The following is a 16,150-nucleotide window of genomic DNA, read 5'->3' as shown; positions in this document are numbered from 1 at the left end:
CACAAAAATGACATTTTAATTTCTGTTAGAAAACTTACTTTTATTTGAAAAAGTAGGATATGAGAAATTACAGACGAGAATCTTCAAATACATAAAGCATCTGCAGTAAGTCTGATGTAAGAATAAAAAAGACAACCCAAAACTTGGTTTAAAGCAGAGTGTCCCATTTCGGAAGGCACTATCTTTTTTTGTAACACTGACACACAATCTCATCTACACTTGACTGTCTGATAGGGATCTTGGACTGTTTGTCCCACCCTCTCTCAAAAGAGAAAGGAGCGTCCCTCCGTCCTTCCTCCCCGCCCTCACCCCTGAAACAGACCACATAGCCACACAGGGGCAACAAACCTATTTTCATAGAAGCATGTTTTGTTGCCACAGGGTGGAAGGTAAATGGCTGGATGGATGATGCATATGTGTTGACGGGTTCTTTAAAAACAAAATGTCAGCCTTTCTCACCTAAATGCCTCCTTCGAACACAAGGAAAAATACACACTGACAGAATGACGCCCTCCAAGCTTCATTTCTGGGCCTAACATAACATCCTAAGAAAATTACTTGCTACACCATTACCATATACACACATTTCCCCAAAGGTCCCAGCTCATGGTTTCCAGTGAAAATAAAGTCACGAAAAACTGCAATTAATTTTTTTAAATTAATGAAAATGTAAATAGGTAAAAGGTTGTCTTCTTCAGTAAGTAGTTCCCTCTTCACAGCATTTCCATCTTGATAACCGATACTGCATTTGGATCTTGTCCTTCATTGCTTAGGTCGACAGATGATCCATTCCGCCAGGACTGCTCAGCTGCTGCAGCCACCTGAAGGGTCCAGAGAAACTGTTCTTTGGGGACAGTTGGGGGTTCTTTTCCTGTGGGGACAGAGGCAGTATGCTGAAACTGATTCAGGGAGAACAGCGAGGTATTCATTCACTGGCTCCACAGCAAATGATTCTGGATTTGCTGGAACCCAGAGGGGTCTCCAGGCCTACCCCAGTCACGGATGACTGTTCAGAGTCTCATCATCAAGAAGAGATGAGATGGCTATTTTTTGGCCACAACAATTCAGGATGCCATCTATGAAGGCATGTAAATGCTGAAATCAGCCCTTACACCAGTGAAATCATGGGTCATTTTGAGGCTTCCTGGGAAAAAGCAAAGGTTGTACTATCAGTATTCCTTTGTTACAAAGGACAATGTTTTAAATAAGAGAGTTCAGGATTCAGAGGGGACCCTCAGAATCCAGGAGAAGTACATGGCCACTTTCTGACACAATCACTTCCCAGTTTGGTACTACCCCGAGCCCAGAATCTTTCTCTATCCTTCAACCCACTCCAATGCAGGCATCTAATGCACTCTGTGGCTGTGTGCCCACCACTGAAATATGATTGACATGTATGAAGGTCCAGCAAATACTAAGAAATCTGATCCATCCATATTGACCCACTCTTTAAATTGCTATTTCATTTAAGAAAATTAATTTAATGCCTACAGCATGAGAAAATGGGATCTTCTTTCAAGGATGACCTTTGGGCCCCACTGCTCTGGTTTTAGCCAACAGTTAAGTATTATCATCTCTCTCAAAAGCTCTACAGCCATTTTCAATAAAGGCCCACAGCTAACAGGGTGTTCCCATCAACACTGGAATACTGCTCACATTCCTATGTCAAACAGCCTAAAATTCTTGAAAGGGCAGAGGTGGATTGGTAGATTGGATGCCTGGGTCCAAATCCTAGAACTGTCACTTCCCTACTGTGTGACTATTTCTCTGGGCTTCAGTTTCCTCAGGGTTATTGTGAGCCTCCAGTGAGATGATGAATGCTGGGCATTGTTGGAAAGCACTGTATAAACATCAGCTATTGATATTATCACCCAAAAAAAAACCCCAACTAAGGAAAAAGTTACACTGAGCAAAAATTCTGAAGGCGGCTGGCAAAGAGCTTTGAATTCAAGAACAGCAAAGGCTATGCATTGGGAATGTTTGAAAGGGATTATTTTAGTTGAGAGTAAAGTACTTTCAAATTTCTTGCTAAGCATCAGTAAGTTTCTAACCTTTAAGGGTTCTGAGAAAGTGTCGAAAGAGTCCTCTGTATGCTTCTTGGCATCGATCGGCATGTGTGTCTGAGTATATGGACACGGAGGTGCCTTGCTCAGTAATCCCCAAGGGATTCTGATTATTGATCCGTAAAGTGCCTTGAGAACCATGAACCTGGGGGAAACACTGAAGAAAAAAAGTGTTAGAATTCACCAGGACTGGAATAGGGCAGAGGGTGGATAAGTTGTTGGGTCTTTGTTTATTTTGCTGGAGACTGAGATTTAGTGAGGTTGTTAAAGAGGACTCACAGTGATAAATAAGTCAGCAGTCTAAGCTGTTTTTACCAGTTTTTTCAACAAAGCAGTTGGTTTAGGGTAAATACATAGAATCTAAAGATTCAAAATTATTTCAGTGGGATATAACACAAACAGGAGCACTGATTCAAGTTTAACTCTTGTATCCAGGCAACCGTAAGAGTTCACCAGTGGACGCTGCTGCCCCTGGCCTCCGGGCTGCAGCAGGCTGGGATTTCCCTCCCATTCTCTTTCTCCTTTCCCCTCCCCAGCGGGCTGTAGGCAGCATCCCATCTCTAGCCTTCCTGCTCTTCTTCCTTCAGGGCAACCACAAGCGGGTGGTGCTGAGGGACCAAGAGAGGGGGCAGAGGAGGACAAACCTCTGCAGCGACTCCTGCCTCAGTCTCCCCTCTCACCATCCTCTACTAGAGTGGGCCTCCCTAAGCCTCAGCCTCTAGGCCACTTCTTCATTGCCTCTTCTGTTCTCACCCTCCTTTTCTCTCTCCCTCCTCTTATTCTTTCTATCCATCTCTTTATCTTTCTCTATCCATATATTTCTCTTCCCCTCCCACCCTTTCTCTCTCCTTCCTCATTCTATCCATCTGTCTCTATCCATCTTTTTCTCTTTTAACTTCCTCTTCTCTTCTTTTTCTGCCTGTCTCTCCCTTCCTCCTACCCATTTTTTTCTCTTCTTCATTTCTCTCTCCATCCATCTCTCTCCCTCCCATCCTGTCTTTCTCTTCTTCTCCCTCCTTTCTCTCTTTATTATCTTCTTATTCATCTCTTCTTCTCCTCTCTCCTCCTCCTCCTCCTCCTCTTCCTTCTTCTTCTTCTTCTTCTTCTTCTTCTTCTTCTTCTTCTTCTTCTTCTTCTTCTTCTTCTTCTTCTTCTTCTCTTCTCTCTCTCTCTCTCTCTCTCTCTTTCTCTCTCTCTCTCTCTCTCTCTCTCCACTGATGTAGAGAACACCTAGGTTCTGCACATTGCCCAAAGTTACCAACGAGCATGAGTCATGGGTCAGAGGCAGGACTGGAGTCGCAGGCCAGCTCTTAATCCATAATGTCATTCTGCTTCTCTCCTCTAGTCCGATCCCCTGCTGGTCTGATGCTCTCTTCTTACTGGTGTGGCCCAACCCTTCAAGAATCTGAGCCTCTGCGGGCCCAGGCCCTTCCTCCTTCCCTCCCAGAGGTCGATAGTGATCCTAGGGACACTCGGGGCTAAGGGGACCTGACTAGCACAGAGAATGCAAGTGATTTCTATGGGGAAAACGCTCCTAATTCCAAATGGCCTGGGACAGTAGGAGCTGAACTCTGGAACTAGATGGGAAGAGAGAAGTCACCTAGCACAGCCTGATTCAAATGCATTCTGGGAACACAACCCACTTCTAAGCCACCAACTGCTTCTAACAGCAATAGAGCAAACGTTACATTTAAAAGACAATTTTACCCCTAAGAAGTCCTCCAGTCTTAGAGAACTTTGCAACACTGACAGTATGGAAACAAAATAATCTCTTAGGAAAGCAACCTTTTTCTAGGTTCTGCGCCTGCACAGAACAAAGAAAAGGGGGGGGGAAAGGGATCCAGCTACGAATAAGAACAAGTGAATTTTGACAGAACGTGAAAGAGAACACAAAGTTAACATACCCGCAGCTATGGAGCACCACAGTGCAGGGAGCACAGGCCTGGAGTCAGGAGGACTTGAGTTCAAATCCAGCCTTAGACACTTACAAACTGGGTGACCCCAGACAAGTCACTTAACCTCTCTTTGTCTCAGTTTCCTCATCTGTCAGATGGGGATAATGATAGCACCCACCTGCCGGGGTTGTTGTGAGGATCAAATGAGAAAATCTTTGTAAAGCCCTGACCACAGTGCCTGGCACAGAGAGAGTACCTTCGTAATAAATGCTTGGCCTTTCCCCTTCTCCTCCCACTTCCCCAGCCTAGGCAAAGCTGTAGGCAGGCGCTACAGAGATACCTATTTACTTCCTCCGACAAACCAGGGATAAACCTGAGCTGTCAGAATTAAACCGATTCTTTTCTTTCTTTCTTTTGGGGGGGAGGGGGAGTCACTTCTTTACCTTTTGCATATAGAAAACTGGGAGTTAAGGTGGATTTCAGAAAGGACACATTACCTCCGCTCTCAGGTCACAGCTTCTGGTGCAGTGTTGACTGATATACAGACTCACAATGGCCCCACTAGGAAACTCCATGCTGATCATGACACTGTCTGCATCTTTCAAAGAGGCCACATCTGGACAAAAGGAGGTCATTGCTTTAGGTCACTTCGCATTCGAACACACAAAAGCAGCAGGATTTTTCTTTGAACCCCAACATCGGGTGGCCAAAGTGAATGCAAGCTCTCAGTTAACGGCTGCATTCCCGAGGCTACAGAAAGTGTCGGGGTTGGGGTTCCAGTCTCACAGGTTAGTCCCTGCTCTAGACAGTCCAATAAAACATCTATTGAGTACCTACTGTATGCACAGCGCTGTGGGAGGCACCATTGGTGGGGTGGAGTGCAGAGCAGGAGGGAGGCAGCTGAGATCAAGTTTAGCTACGGACCAGAACTTTCAGTCTGGTAAAACAACCTGCAGATCCATGGGGATGGATTAGAATGGATGTCATCCAGGGCATTTATTAATAATCACCCTGTTCTTACAGTTCTGTAACTGGGCAGGACATCCTTGAGACAGCTGGTTCTCATGGAAAACCTCCAGTACATGTGACTAGCCCCACAAACACCAGGGCAAAAGGAAGTGTGGTTTTAGGAAACTAGTTTAAGAAGTGTCCCGCCCTGGGAGCATCCTCACTACATGCTTCTGCTCCATCAAGAATTCAGCGCACCAGGAAGGATTTTAGCACCGGACGTGACCTGTAGTCAGCAGACCGGGGGATAAGTCCGAGCCCTGTCTCTCACTACCTGGGTAACCTTTGGCAAGACACTTCATCTCTCTAGGCCTCAGTTTCCTGAGGGGGCTGGACTGGGTAACTTCCAAAGGTCTCTTCCAACTCTAAGACTACGATCCTATGAGGAAGAGGTCAGCAAAAATTTTTCATCATGGCTTCTCTGGTTTCAACAACTACAACTCTAACTACCATGTTAGAACAGAAGCTCCCTGAGGGCAGGGATTATCTGGATCTTGTACCCTAAGCCTGGTTCAATAAATGCTTTTCCATTCATTCAATGCAACCCCAAGCTTTTCAGAAACTCCAGCCCGTAGCAGGATAAACCATGCCCTTACCTGAGCAGAACGCATGACCCAAAGAAAAGACTGTGTCTGGAACGCTCTCTCCCAACAAGAGACTGACGATGTCCACGTAGTGCACAGCAGCATTATAAAAGATCCCACCTGGAAACAAACCAAGTCACTGCTGATAGTTTCAGGATAGGCAGAAACACCCAACAAAAACTCATGTGTCCCACAGGCTTTTCTAGCCATGAGGAAAGCCTCAGGGCGTGTCCATGTTACCTGACACAGGTATAACAGAACTGATTTCCACAGAGGGGAGTCTTTCACACCTGACTTCCTTAGTAAACTGAGAGAAGCTGCCGGATAGAGGCTGCTAACCACAGCTATCCGATGTATTCTCCCTAGCGCGTGGCTCTCACGGACTTTCTGGTACAAGAATTGTAAAGCTGGATCAAAACGCCTGGAGAGGGACACATGAAACAGGAAGAGGGAACCCCTGGTCATCCACAACCTGATCACTGGGAAGGAACAGCCTGTGCGGCACCAAAAAATGTCTCTCCCACCAACCATAGGGCTTCTAGCAAAGTCGTCTAGACTGTCCAGCTCTATGCCACTGCCCCTTATCTGAAGCAGACAAGGCCATGGATCTCCTGCAGCATGGGGTTTGCGGGAACCCCTCATCATGTACAGGGAAAAAATAAAAGGTAAGAAAACAGCCTGAGATCCTCTCAATCCTTATGAGGACTGTTAAATTAGCCACAAGAAAAATTCCCTGAAGATTGATTTTTACATACAAATGGAATAAACACTCTCAGCCAAAAATACAAGTCTTACTTGTAGAATCCACAGACTAATGGTTTCCCACATCTGTTAGCTTCATCGAAACACATCTCAGCAATCTGTCTATCCAAACTAGGGAGTTTCTCACAAAACACACCTTTGCCTAAAAACATCAAGAATGAAATCAGAATGTAATCAAAAACCCACCATGGGACATAACATATTTAAAACATAGTGTGGAAAGAGCACTGGATTTGTCAACAGGAGAGACCTGGGTTTAAACCCCCATTTAGATACTTACTAGCCACGTCATTTTGGGAAAATCACCTCATCTCCCTAAACCAGAATTTACTCTGGGCCACCAGGCCTGGCCTTTTGACCTGACCCAGCATCCCAAGGACCACTGGGCTTCCTCGTCTGCTCTGCAGCTGAACCTTCCTTCACTGTTCCCCTTCTCCCAGGATAGGGATTGTCCCATTTTTCCATTTGTATCCCTGGTACCTGGTAAAGTTATTGGCATGGAGTAAGCCCTTAATAAATACCCTCTCATCCATTCATTCATGTAGTACTATTTCCTGAAATACCACTCACACTGCCTCCCTCACAGGGTGAGGAGAACACGACCTTACAGTTACATAAATGAGCTGTTCATCCAAATGGTCGCTGGGATGCCGCAAACCGTCCCCTCTCTCACAAACTCGTGTCATTGGTCCCAAAGTGAATCAGGTGGGAAAAGAAACTAGCTCTACTTCCGTGTTAATCTCCTCTTGGTGACAGCATTCCCCATTCTACCAAAGAATTCTTCAGGAGGAAAGTCCTCCCTTGTGCTGGGGCCAGGAAGAGGCTCCTCCTCTCCTCAAACAGCACCTACATGAAGATGCCCCAGGTGCCCCTAGAATTCAGTAGCAGGTCAGAACAGGGATGTTTATTGCTCCCTGGAGAAAGGGGAGTGAATATGCTTGGCTGTCCCCTTCCTCTCTTTTGTTGCCAGAATCACTGGACATCAACTATAAGGAGGGAAAGGAGGGAGAATAACAATAGGAAAAACACTACAAATCCACCATTGCTAGCAATAGAGCAGTTGGAACCATGCAGCCTATGGAAGATGGGCCAGTACTTTTGGAGTTCATAAATTTAGAGCTGAAAGAAGCTTCGAGGTCATCTAGTTGAACCCCTTAGTTTTAAAATGAATGAATGAAAAATGTATTAGATGACTACCAGGTGGCAAGTGATGAGAAGTATTAAGGATGTGAAATGCAAAAGTGAAGCCAGTTCCTGCCCTCAAAGAGTTTACATTCTAACAGGTGAAGACAGCACACATCCAGGGGCGGGAGCCAGAGAAGTGTATCTGGTTTGGAAGGTGTCAGAGACGGGCTCCCGAAGTGGAAAAGGGGCCAAGCACTAAGGGACTGGCCCGAGGCCCCAGGACCCGCAGGCTGCCTCTGTCAGCAGCGTGATCTCTCTGTGCTTCGGTGCCCTCTTCTGTCAGATGACGAGATTGCACTAGAAGGCCTCTGAGGCCTCACCTGGCTCCAACCCTGTGAATTGATTTCAGAGTTGTTGTCATTGCCTAGTTGTTTCAGCCATGGCTGACTCTCCGTGACCCCATCTGGGGTTTTCTTGGCACAGATACGGAGATGTTTGACAGATGAGGAAAATGAGACAGAGTTGCGTGACTTGCCCAGGGTCCTGCAGCTCGTAAGCATCTGAGGCCAGATTTGAACTCAGGAAGGCGAGTCTTCCTGACTCCCGATCTGGCGCTCTATGCACTGAGCCACTTTCTGTTTCAGAAGGACTTACTTAACAGTTCCTTCATAACAAAGACTGGAACTGTCCACTAATCCTCTGCCCTCGGTTGTTTTGGGGTTATTATATATATATATTCCGAATACACAAATCTATAATGATCTTCAAACAGTAGCAGGGAGGGGAGGGAGGAAGGCAGCCCTTCTACACGAGCGAATGACCAGGAGCGAAGCATGAACAGCAAACAAGAAAGACATTCAGCTGAGGCCAGACTCAGGCAGGCAAAATTCACCTTTTCCTGAGGATGGAGAAGTGGAAGCTCTCATGACAATGCACACAGGCTGCCGGAGGCACATGCTTTTTCTTGAGTCCATCCAAACCTTGGCCAGTTCGGGAACTTTCATCCACAGTGAATGAACACTTCTCTTCCTTTGTTACCGAGTCCAGTCCTTTCTGTCTGTCAATCCTCATGCATGAGGGAAATGATACTTGCTTTGGGGTCAGACGACAGGTTCAAATTCTTACTTTAGGTGGCACGTGTGGGGCTTGGAGTTAGGGAGACCTGAGTTCAAATCCCACTTCAGACACATACCAGCTGTACCACCCTGGATAGGTGCCTAACCTTCCCTCAGCTCAGTTTTTTTCATCTGTAAATTGGGGATGATAATAACAGCACTTGCTTCCCGAGGTTGCTGTGAGGGTCAAATCAGGTAATGTTTGTAAAGTTCTTTGTAAACTTCACGGCACTATGGAAATGCCTGCTACCATTTATTACCACTGTTGTCCCTCTGTCATCCCATGCAAGTCCGAGGCATGAAGCCTTAGTTTCTACAACTGTAACAATGGGAGAAGGTCAGACCAGACTCTCTCAAAGGTGTCTCTGACTTTACATACTATGAGCCAATGCTAGTCCAATTCTGTAGTGCGCAGCTTTGACCTGATGCCATCCAAGAAGCTGTCTGGAAGGTCTCCAATTTGTGGGGTCTAAAATTATCCAACTCAAGGAGAACCACCCAGGCAGAGCTTGGAGCCAATAACCATTTATTAAAGGGACTAGAGCCCCTTGTTTAATCTTCCTCACAATGTTGATTCCTCCTTTCCCCAGGGCCTTACGCAGAAAGAGGCAAAGTAAAATACGGAGTTTCACTGGATGATAGACCTCGATTCTGACCCTCCAGGAGGGCCAGAAATGACACATCAGCATGGGTGGTCAGAGGATAGGCAATGCAAGGGTCATCTCTACCGACCAAGTAGTCATAAGATGGTCCCTTCCTCATGTTGGGCAAGAGGGGTCTAGAGGAACAAAAACAAATTGGGAGACTTTCCATATCACTTCATCCTACCCACACTGTGTTTGGTCATCAGCATTCTTTGTAGTTAGGCAAGTGAACTTTGTAACTGGTAGTTTAAAGTATGGGATCTAATGTAAGAAAGAATCTATCTAACCTTTTCTAATTATTCTTATATCTGACATATGTAAAATATGTATTAGTACACATAATTCCTATAATCATGTTAGTTGACTAGACTGCCTAAACGCATATTATTAGATGAGTGTATCACTGGAACTAATGATCATGACCCCTGCAGAACTGATTAATACTGACCAGAGCAAAACAGATGTCTAATTAAAATCATCTTTGTCAATTTTCAGTTGTATTTTAAAGTTTTCCTACAGATTGTCCAGCATGAGGCAGACAGAACCTCTCAAACAAGAAATCCCACTGGAAAAATCCGAGGGAGTGAAATCAAGAGTAGTTTCCTTACCTGCTCTCAATGCACCCATCACTATTTTAGAAGCTGCTTCAGGGGGTGAACAGACACTACCATGTGTAGGAGGAGAGAGCACATCAGAGAGGTCACTTGATTTAAACGTGATGCTCAAGTTTCAAAGAAGACGCACACTCAAATGACAACCCCCTCAGAAAAAGAACACTTTAGGGCAGAGACTGTTTCTAAGGCAGGTAGGAAAATAGGAAACATTTCAATGGATAAAAGTTAGAATGCATTCCTAAATTGGAATTTGTTTTTAAATTCAGATTGAGGTTGACATTTAGTATATAGCAGAACTATATGGCGTTTTTTTAAGGGAGGGTTTTTTTTTTTTTAAAAAAGGAGGGTAGGGACATAGTTTGCATTCTTTTTTCTGTCTCTTAAGTGGCCTAGTCAAGACTCCTTAAAAAAACAACAACAAACTCAGGTCTTAAATTCAGTGAAAAATGAAACTTGTGACGTTTCTTAAAGACAACCAAACACACTAGACATGTATGAGAAAAATGGATAATAGAAAATATTCTTCTCTCTAAACTTCAAATAGATTTAAACCTGTGGTGGAAACTGCCTGATCAAATCACAGAAGCTTCTGAATTCCTTTATTCAAATTCTAAATATTAAGATTTTTCAGAATATTATCTGATGTGACAGAAAACTTTTCCTAGTGTCTTGTAGGCTCCTAACATTAAATTGTTTGTCTCTTTTGGCCTTACACTGTCACTGCTAAGCATATACACCAAGGAGATGGATGACAGATTTCTATAAACAGAATATTCACAGCAGCACTGAGACTGCCAGAAACTGGAAATAGAATAGGTACCACTGGGGAATGGCTGAACAAAATGTGGTGCATGAGTATAATGGAACATTAGGGTGTTATTTCAGGGAAGCTGGATCCAATTGGTTTAGGGAACTCCCAGAGAGGAAAATCTTGATAGCAATGCCCATCAAGGGGCAGCTAGGTGGTGCAGTGGATAGAGCACCTCCAAGTCTGGAGTCAGAAAGACTCATCTTCCACAGTTCAAATCTGGCCTCTGAAACTTCCTAACTGTGTGATCCTGGGCAAGTCACTTCACCCTGTTTGCCTCAATTTCCTCACCTATAAAATGAGCTAGAAAGGGAAATGGCAAACCACTCCAGTATTTGCCAAGAAAACCCCAAATGAGGTCACAGAGAGTCAGACATGCCTGAAAACAACTGAAAAACAACAACAACGTCCATTGGCAACAGCTCTGCAAGTGACAGTCTCAGAGAGTTGCATGGGATACCGAAAGGTTAAGTAACATACCCAGATCACACATTCAGTATGTATCCAAGGTAGGACTTGAACCCAGGTTCTTTCTGACTTGGAGGCCTGCTGTCTATCCACTACAACATTATGTCACTGTGCCATAAGAAACAACAAATTCAAAGAATTCAAAGAAACATGGAAGGCTTTGTAGGAAATGATGCAGAGCAAAGAAAGTAAATCCCAGAGAACAATTTACACAATGACATTTACACAATAACTACAAGAGGAGAGAAGAGGAATGAACAATGTTAGTCCTGGAGAAGTGATAATGAAAGGTCCCTCCCTCCCGTTAGCAGAGCTAGAGATGTGGAAGGTGAGGAGGACAACTGATGCATCAGCAGATTTTGCTTAAATGGCTTTCTTTGTTAAAAGGGGGGGTTCAATGGGGGTGGAGCTGGCAATTATAAAAAGTGATACACAACACACACACATATATATAAAACTTTTTTTTTCTTTAGGCAACTGGGGTTAAGTGACTTGCCCAGGGTCACACAGCTAGTAAGTGTGAATTGTTTGATCTGAGGCCACATTTGAATTCAGGTCCTTCTGACTTCAGCACCAATGCTTTATCCACTGCGCCACCTAGCTGCCCAAATATATAACTTTTTATACCTGTCTATACACACCCACACACCCACACATACACATACACACACACACACACACACACACACACACACACACACGACAAAAAGAATGAGAGAAGAGAGAGGAGAGAAGCAGGTTGACTCTATGTATGTACTCTGATCCAATCTGAAACATTGATCTTTTTGAGTGAAAGGGGGCAAAAAAAAGAACTGTTGTATTAAAAACTTCATTATCACTGTTTTCGGTCAATAATTATTCTTTACATTTATATATCACCTTTCAGCTGAGGATTTTCAGAATACTTACATCCAATACTAAAGACAAGGTGGGACTTATTGTTTCTACTAAATCTCAAAATGTGACAGGCCAAGAAAAGAAGGAAATAAGGCACAGAGAAGCCAATGGCACAGGCTGGATCTATAGCTACACTGGCACAGTCAGACAGGCCAAAAAATTGGGCAGGGGGTCCTGATTCACTGCTGGCCCCATGACAGCTCCATGAATAACAGAGAATCTGCTAAGCTGCATCTCCACTGCTCAAAGAGTGGTCTTTGGGAGCCACAGGGAATTGAGACCACTGACAAGAGGACCAATCCTGATCTGTTGGTTTAGCAGCCAGATTACAAGTGAATAAAGAGTAAGAAATGCTGACTCCCAGGACTCGGTTTGGTCCGGTCCCCGGAAATGCCACTGACCACAAGAGGCAATGGCACCCTCACAGCCCCAGGAACAAGCACGCCCTGGAGTTTCTGGTAACCATACCGCTGATCGTTAAGTACAAGTCAGCATCTTGTTCCCGAAGCACGCGGGTGTTCACCAAACGGTCTGATCTGAAGGCCTGCTCGACCCCTGACAGCTGATTTTCAACAACATAGAGCAAGCAGCAGCTGTCTTCTTCCACTAAGCTCTGAAACAATGCCTTGCTCCCATGGCCCACACCAAAGAGAGCAAGGCCAAGGCTGCTCCCCAAAGCCCCATCACTAGGAAGCCAGGCCACTCCGCTTCCAGAAACCACACTGTTGGAGGCTTCTGACACAAGCCTTTGGTTGTTCTGTTGTGAGGGGCCAGCAGGGCTTCTCATGCGAAGAGTCGTGAATGCAGAAGGGTGGCTGGTGGAGGTAGATGGAGTTCGGTCTTCTCTGACAGGCACGGCACTGGCTGTAGAGCTGATGGCACTGAGGTGGGCAGGGAGCAAAGCTTTGGGGTAGGAAAGAGGCGAAGGCGCCACGCTGGCACTGGTGTTGGTGAGGCAGGGAACCCCTGGGAAAACGTAGGGAGGCTGAGAAAGCAAGGTTGGAGGAGGATCAAGTTGTATAGGGAGGTGGTTACTCAGGTCTGAGGCTGCTGATCTAGATCAAAAGAGGAAAATCAATTGTAATGAAAGATGTAATAATTAATGTGCCCAATCCACAAACTTTTTAGCTAAAAAAACAACTGTCCCTTGGAGCAAGACAAAAGGAATTATTCAAGATACAATTTCTTACCAATCAATAACCATGTTTTAAACACCTACTGTGCACAGATAATTAAAGCAAGAAATGAAAAAATAATGTATTAAGCACATACTAGGTGCCGTGATTTCATTATTGCAGGACGTTCCATTAGGAGAGAACTCCTCACAAGGTCACTTTTTCTGCAACTGAGACGCTGACAGCTCATTAAGTCACTTGCACTGGCCCACACAGCCAGGATGGGTCAGCTCTTTATCCACTATGCCATCCTGCCTTTCAACCACCTAAAATAAGCCCCAAATAACCTAGACATTGCAAAAGTATTTTGCAGTTGTGTGTGTTAGCTGTGTGACCCTGGGCAAGTCACTTCACCCTGTTTGCCTCCGTTTCCTCATCTGTAAAGTGAGTTGGAGAAGGAATAGGCAAACCACCCCAGTTCTTTGCCAAGAAAACCCAAATGGGGTCATGGAGAGTTGGGCATGACTGAAACAACTAAACAACAACAAAGTTGCACACTACAGATTTTAGCATCTACATGAGCACACTATCAAAGCATTGCAGGAGGCCCTGGAGCGTTGTTCCTGCTCCTATCTGCCTCTCAGGCTTCCATCAAGATTCCTTCCTCTGCAATCCCCCAGGTGCCGGTACTTTCCCCTCTGCGTTTACCTTCTGTCATCTCTGCAGCCATCTTACGCACACCGAGTCTGCCCCATCTTTGTGGACCGCCCTACCCCTTAGATCTTGGGCTCCTTTCATATCAGCAGCACTTAGCACAGCGGCTAGTCCATGAGGAAATGCTTGTTGACTGGCAGATACCCATAAAACAGCTATGTCTGTGACTGATTGCTCATATCTGTGTAATGCCTTCAGTTCTGCAGAGCCCTTCATATTCGTGATCCCACGGGATCCACAGAGCAACCCTGCGAGGCAGGCACTTCGACAATCTGCAGTGTACAGAGGAGGCTCAGACAGGGTAGACAACCTGCTCAGTCCCCCAAAGAGAACGTGCCTAAGGTGGACTCAAACCCGGCCTGACTCCGAGCTCCGCGTTCTCTCCACTAGCAATGAACTGCTAGCTGTTAAAATGGTTCCATTCAAAGCTACCATGCACAGAATTATGAACCCTCAGACCAGAGCAAAGTTAACCCTAAGTGGAGATTATAGATTTAGAGCTAGAAGAGACCATCAAATCCAATCCCCTCATTTGACAGATGAAAAAACCGAGGCATCTAGTGGAAAGAATTTTAGAATCCCAATTCTGCCCTAGGACCACTGTCTCTTGCTTGTCCCCTACGAATCTCATCAAAAGCAAAAGCTTCTTTCCAACTGAAGGTCCCTAAATGAGCTTGAAGCTGAGGGAAAAGCAGAGAACTCCCAGCCACTCACATAAAGGTAGGGGTTTGGCCTCCATGCTGCTTAAGGAGGCGGCGGTTCCTATAATGCCTGCCAGAGGACAGGTGCTCCAGGATACGGTCCCTCCGCACCCTCATGGGCAGCTCACAGGATTTGCAGTACAGAGTCTCCACCACAGAGGGGACTCCGGACTCACTGTGTTCGGTCAGGTGCCGTTTTACCCCCAGGTCTGTGAACTGAACTCAGCCGCATAGTCATGCAAAGTCTTCTTCTTTCGGCCCATGGTGGGAGATGGGGGGGCGGGGAATGTAAGAAAGTTAAGGGGTCACCAGGACCCTGGGACAAAAATTAAGGAGGCTCTGCCCTACTTTATCAGAGACCAGGGACCACACTTAACACCCAAAGCGGAGGAAAAGAGCCAGTCAGTTGGTAAAGGATACCGAGTATCCACCAGCTGTGCAGAAAACTACTGGCAAGGAGGGCTCGGTGAAAGGAGCCCAAGCCAGGGTCCTGGCTCCCAGCCTATGAACAACAGGGACCCCGGGGCTGGGCAAGAGATTTTCTTTGGAGTAAAATTTATCACCGAGAGAAGAGGGAAGCCTCTTTTAACTACAGGCAAGGGTGGCCGACGTGTCTGTGAGAAGGGAGCACAGTGACTTTTAAAGGGAAGAGGCATCCACTGCGGAACTGGGGGTCAACGTGGAAGGGTGTGCTCGTCTGGCTCCCTCTCCCTCCCCACCCCCACCGCCCAGGGCACACGGTCCACAATTGGATTGGAGAATCCTGAGAGGCAAGAACGTGGCTACTGGTCTCTTTTCTCCTTTTTCCCAAGAGAAAGAAAGAACGAAGGGTGGGAGGGATGAAAGGAAGAAAGAAGAGAGGGAAGGGAGGAAGAGAAGGAGGACGAAGGCAAGGAAGGAAGGAAGGGTGGGAAGAAAGGTGAAAGGGAAGGAAGAAGGGAAGGAGGAAGAAAAGGCAGGGAAGGAAGGAGGGAGGGAGGTGGCTGCGTGTGTCAAAAAGGGGCAGTCGTGTTACTTTCTTGAGAAGGTTATGTTCTGGGGAAGGGGGTTGGAGGGGAAGGAGAGACGCCCAGCGAGGTGCAGTGAGGGGGAGGGGGGAGGTTGTCCCCGGAGTGGGGGGATGGGGAAGACGGCCCTCCTCCAAGAGAAAAAGGCCCCACGGTCGACCTTGGCGGGGGGAGAGGGGCAGAGTCTTTAATCTTTTGCCGAGACAACGGGGGAGGGGGGAGCAAGGGTGTCTTTCCAAAGAGACTGAGCAAGTCTCTCCTCAGAGGAACGGGAAAAGAGGACACCGAGGGGTCTCTTCGGGGGAGTACGGGAGCCAGCGGGGTCTGTGGGGCTTCTGAAAGGTCAGAAGGTCATGGGGGTGGCTGACGAGAGAGGTCACGGATTCTCTCTTGAGAGGGTCGGGGGAGTCCTCCACACTGGGGTCAAGTCTCCGGGCAGGGTTTGGGGGAGTCTCCCCCAGGCCCTCGCTCCTACTCAGGGGTCTCTAGCCCCAGGCCCCGCCGTCCCCTTCCCGCTGCTCTTGGCCCGGGAGGAGCTTCAGCGCCACCCCTCCATCCACTCCGCCCATTCCGGGGTCCCTCAGGCCTCCAAGGGGCTTTAAAGCCGCGGCCAACCCCAGCCTGATCCGG

The 16,150-nt window shown here is 46.5% G+C and overlaps 1 protein-coding gene across 1 annotated transcript; it reads right to left on the bottom strand.

Moving 5' to 3' along the window:
• Nucleotides 1–242: 242 nt before the first annotated feature.
• Nucleotides 243–16,100, bottom strand: LOC110197742 (uncharacterized). The gene is given in 11 exon segments (XM_078145744.1): nucleotides 243–871; nucleotides 2,052–2,220; nucleotides 4,456–4,574; nucleotides 5,563–5,670; nucleotides 5,841–5,971; nucleotides 6,346–6,454; nucleotides 8,330–8,335; nucleotides 9,805–9,860; nucleotides 12,427–13,038; nucleotides 14,527–14,732; nucleotides 14,735–16,100. Coding segments are annotated over 11 exon segments (1,716 nt in total). The 5' UTR covers nucleotides 14,777–16,100; the 3' UTR covers nucleotides 243–713.
• Between the last annotated feature and the right edge of the window lie 50 nt (nucleotides 16,101–16,150).

The sequence above is a fragment of the Phascolarctos cinereus genome, unplaced genomic scaffold, assembly GCF_003287225.1.
Source record: "Phascolarctos cinereus isolate Bilbo 61053 unplaced genomic scaffold, phaCin_HiC Scaffold_726;HRSCAF=1367, whole genome shotgun sequence".
Lineage (NCBI taxonomy): Eukaryota > Metazoa > Chordata > Mammalia > Diprotodontia > Phascolarctidae > Phascolarctos > Phascolarctos cinereus.
The sequence above is the reverse complement of the archived record's forward strand: the minus strand, read 5'-3'. Positions and strand labels throughout refer to the sequence as shown.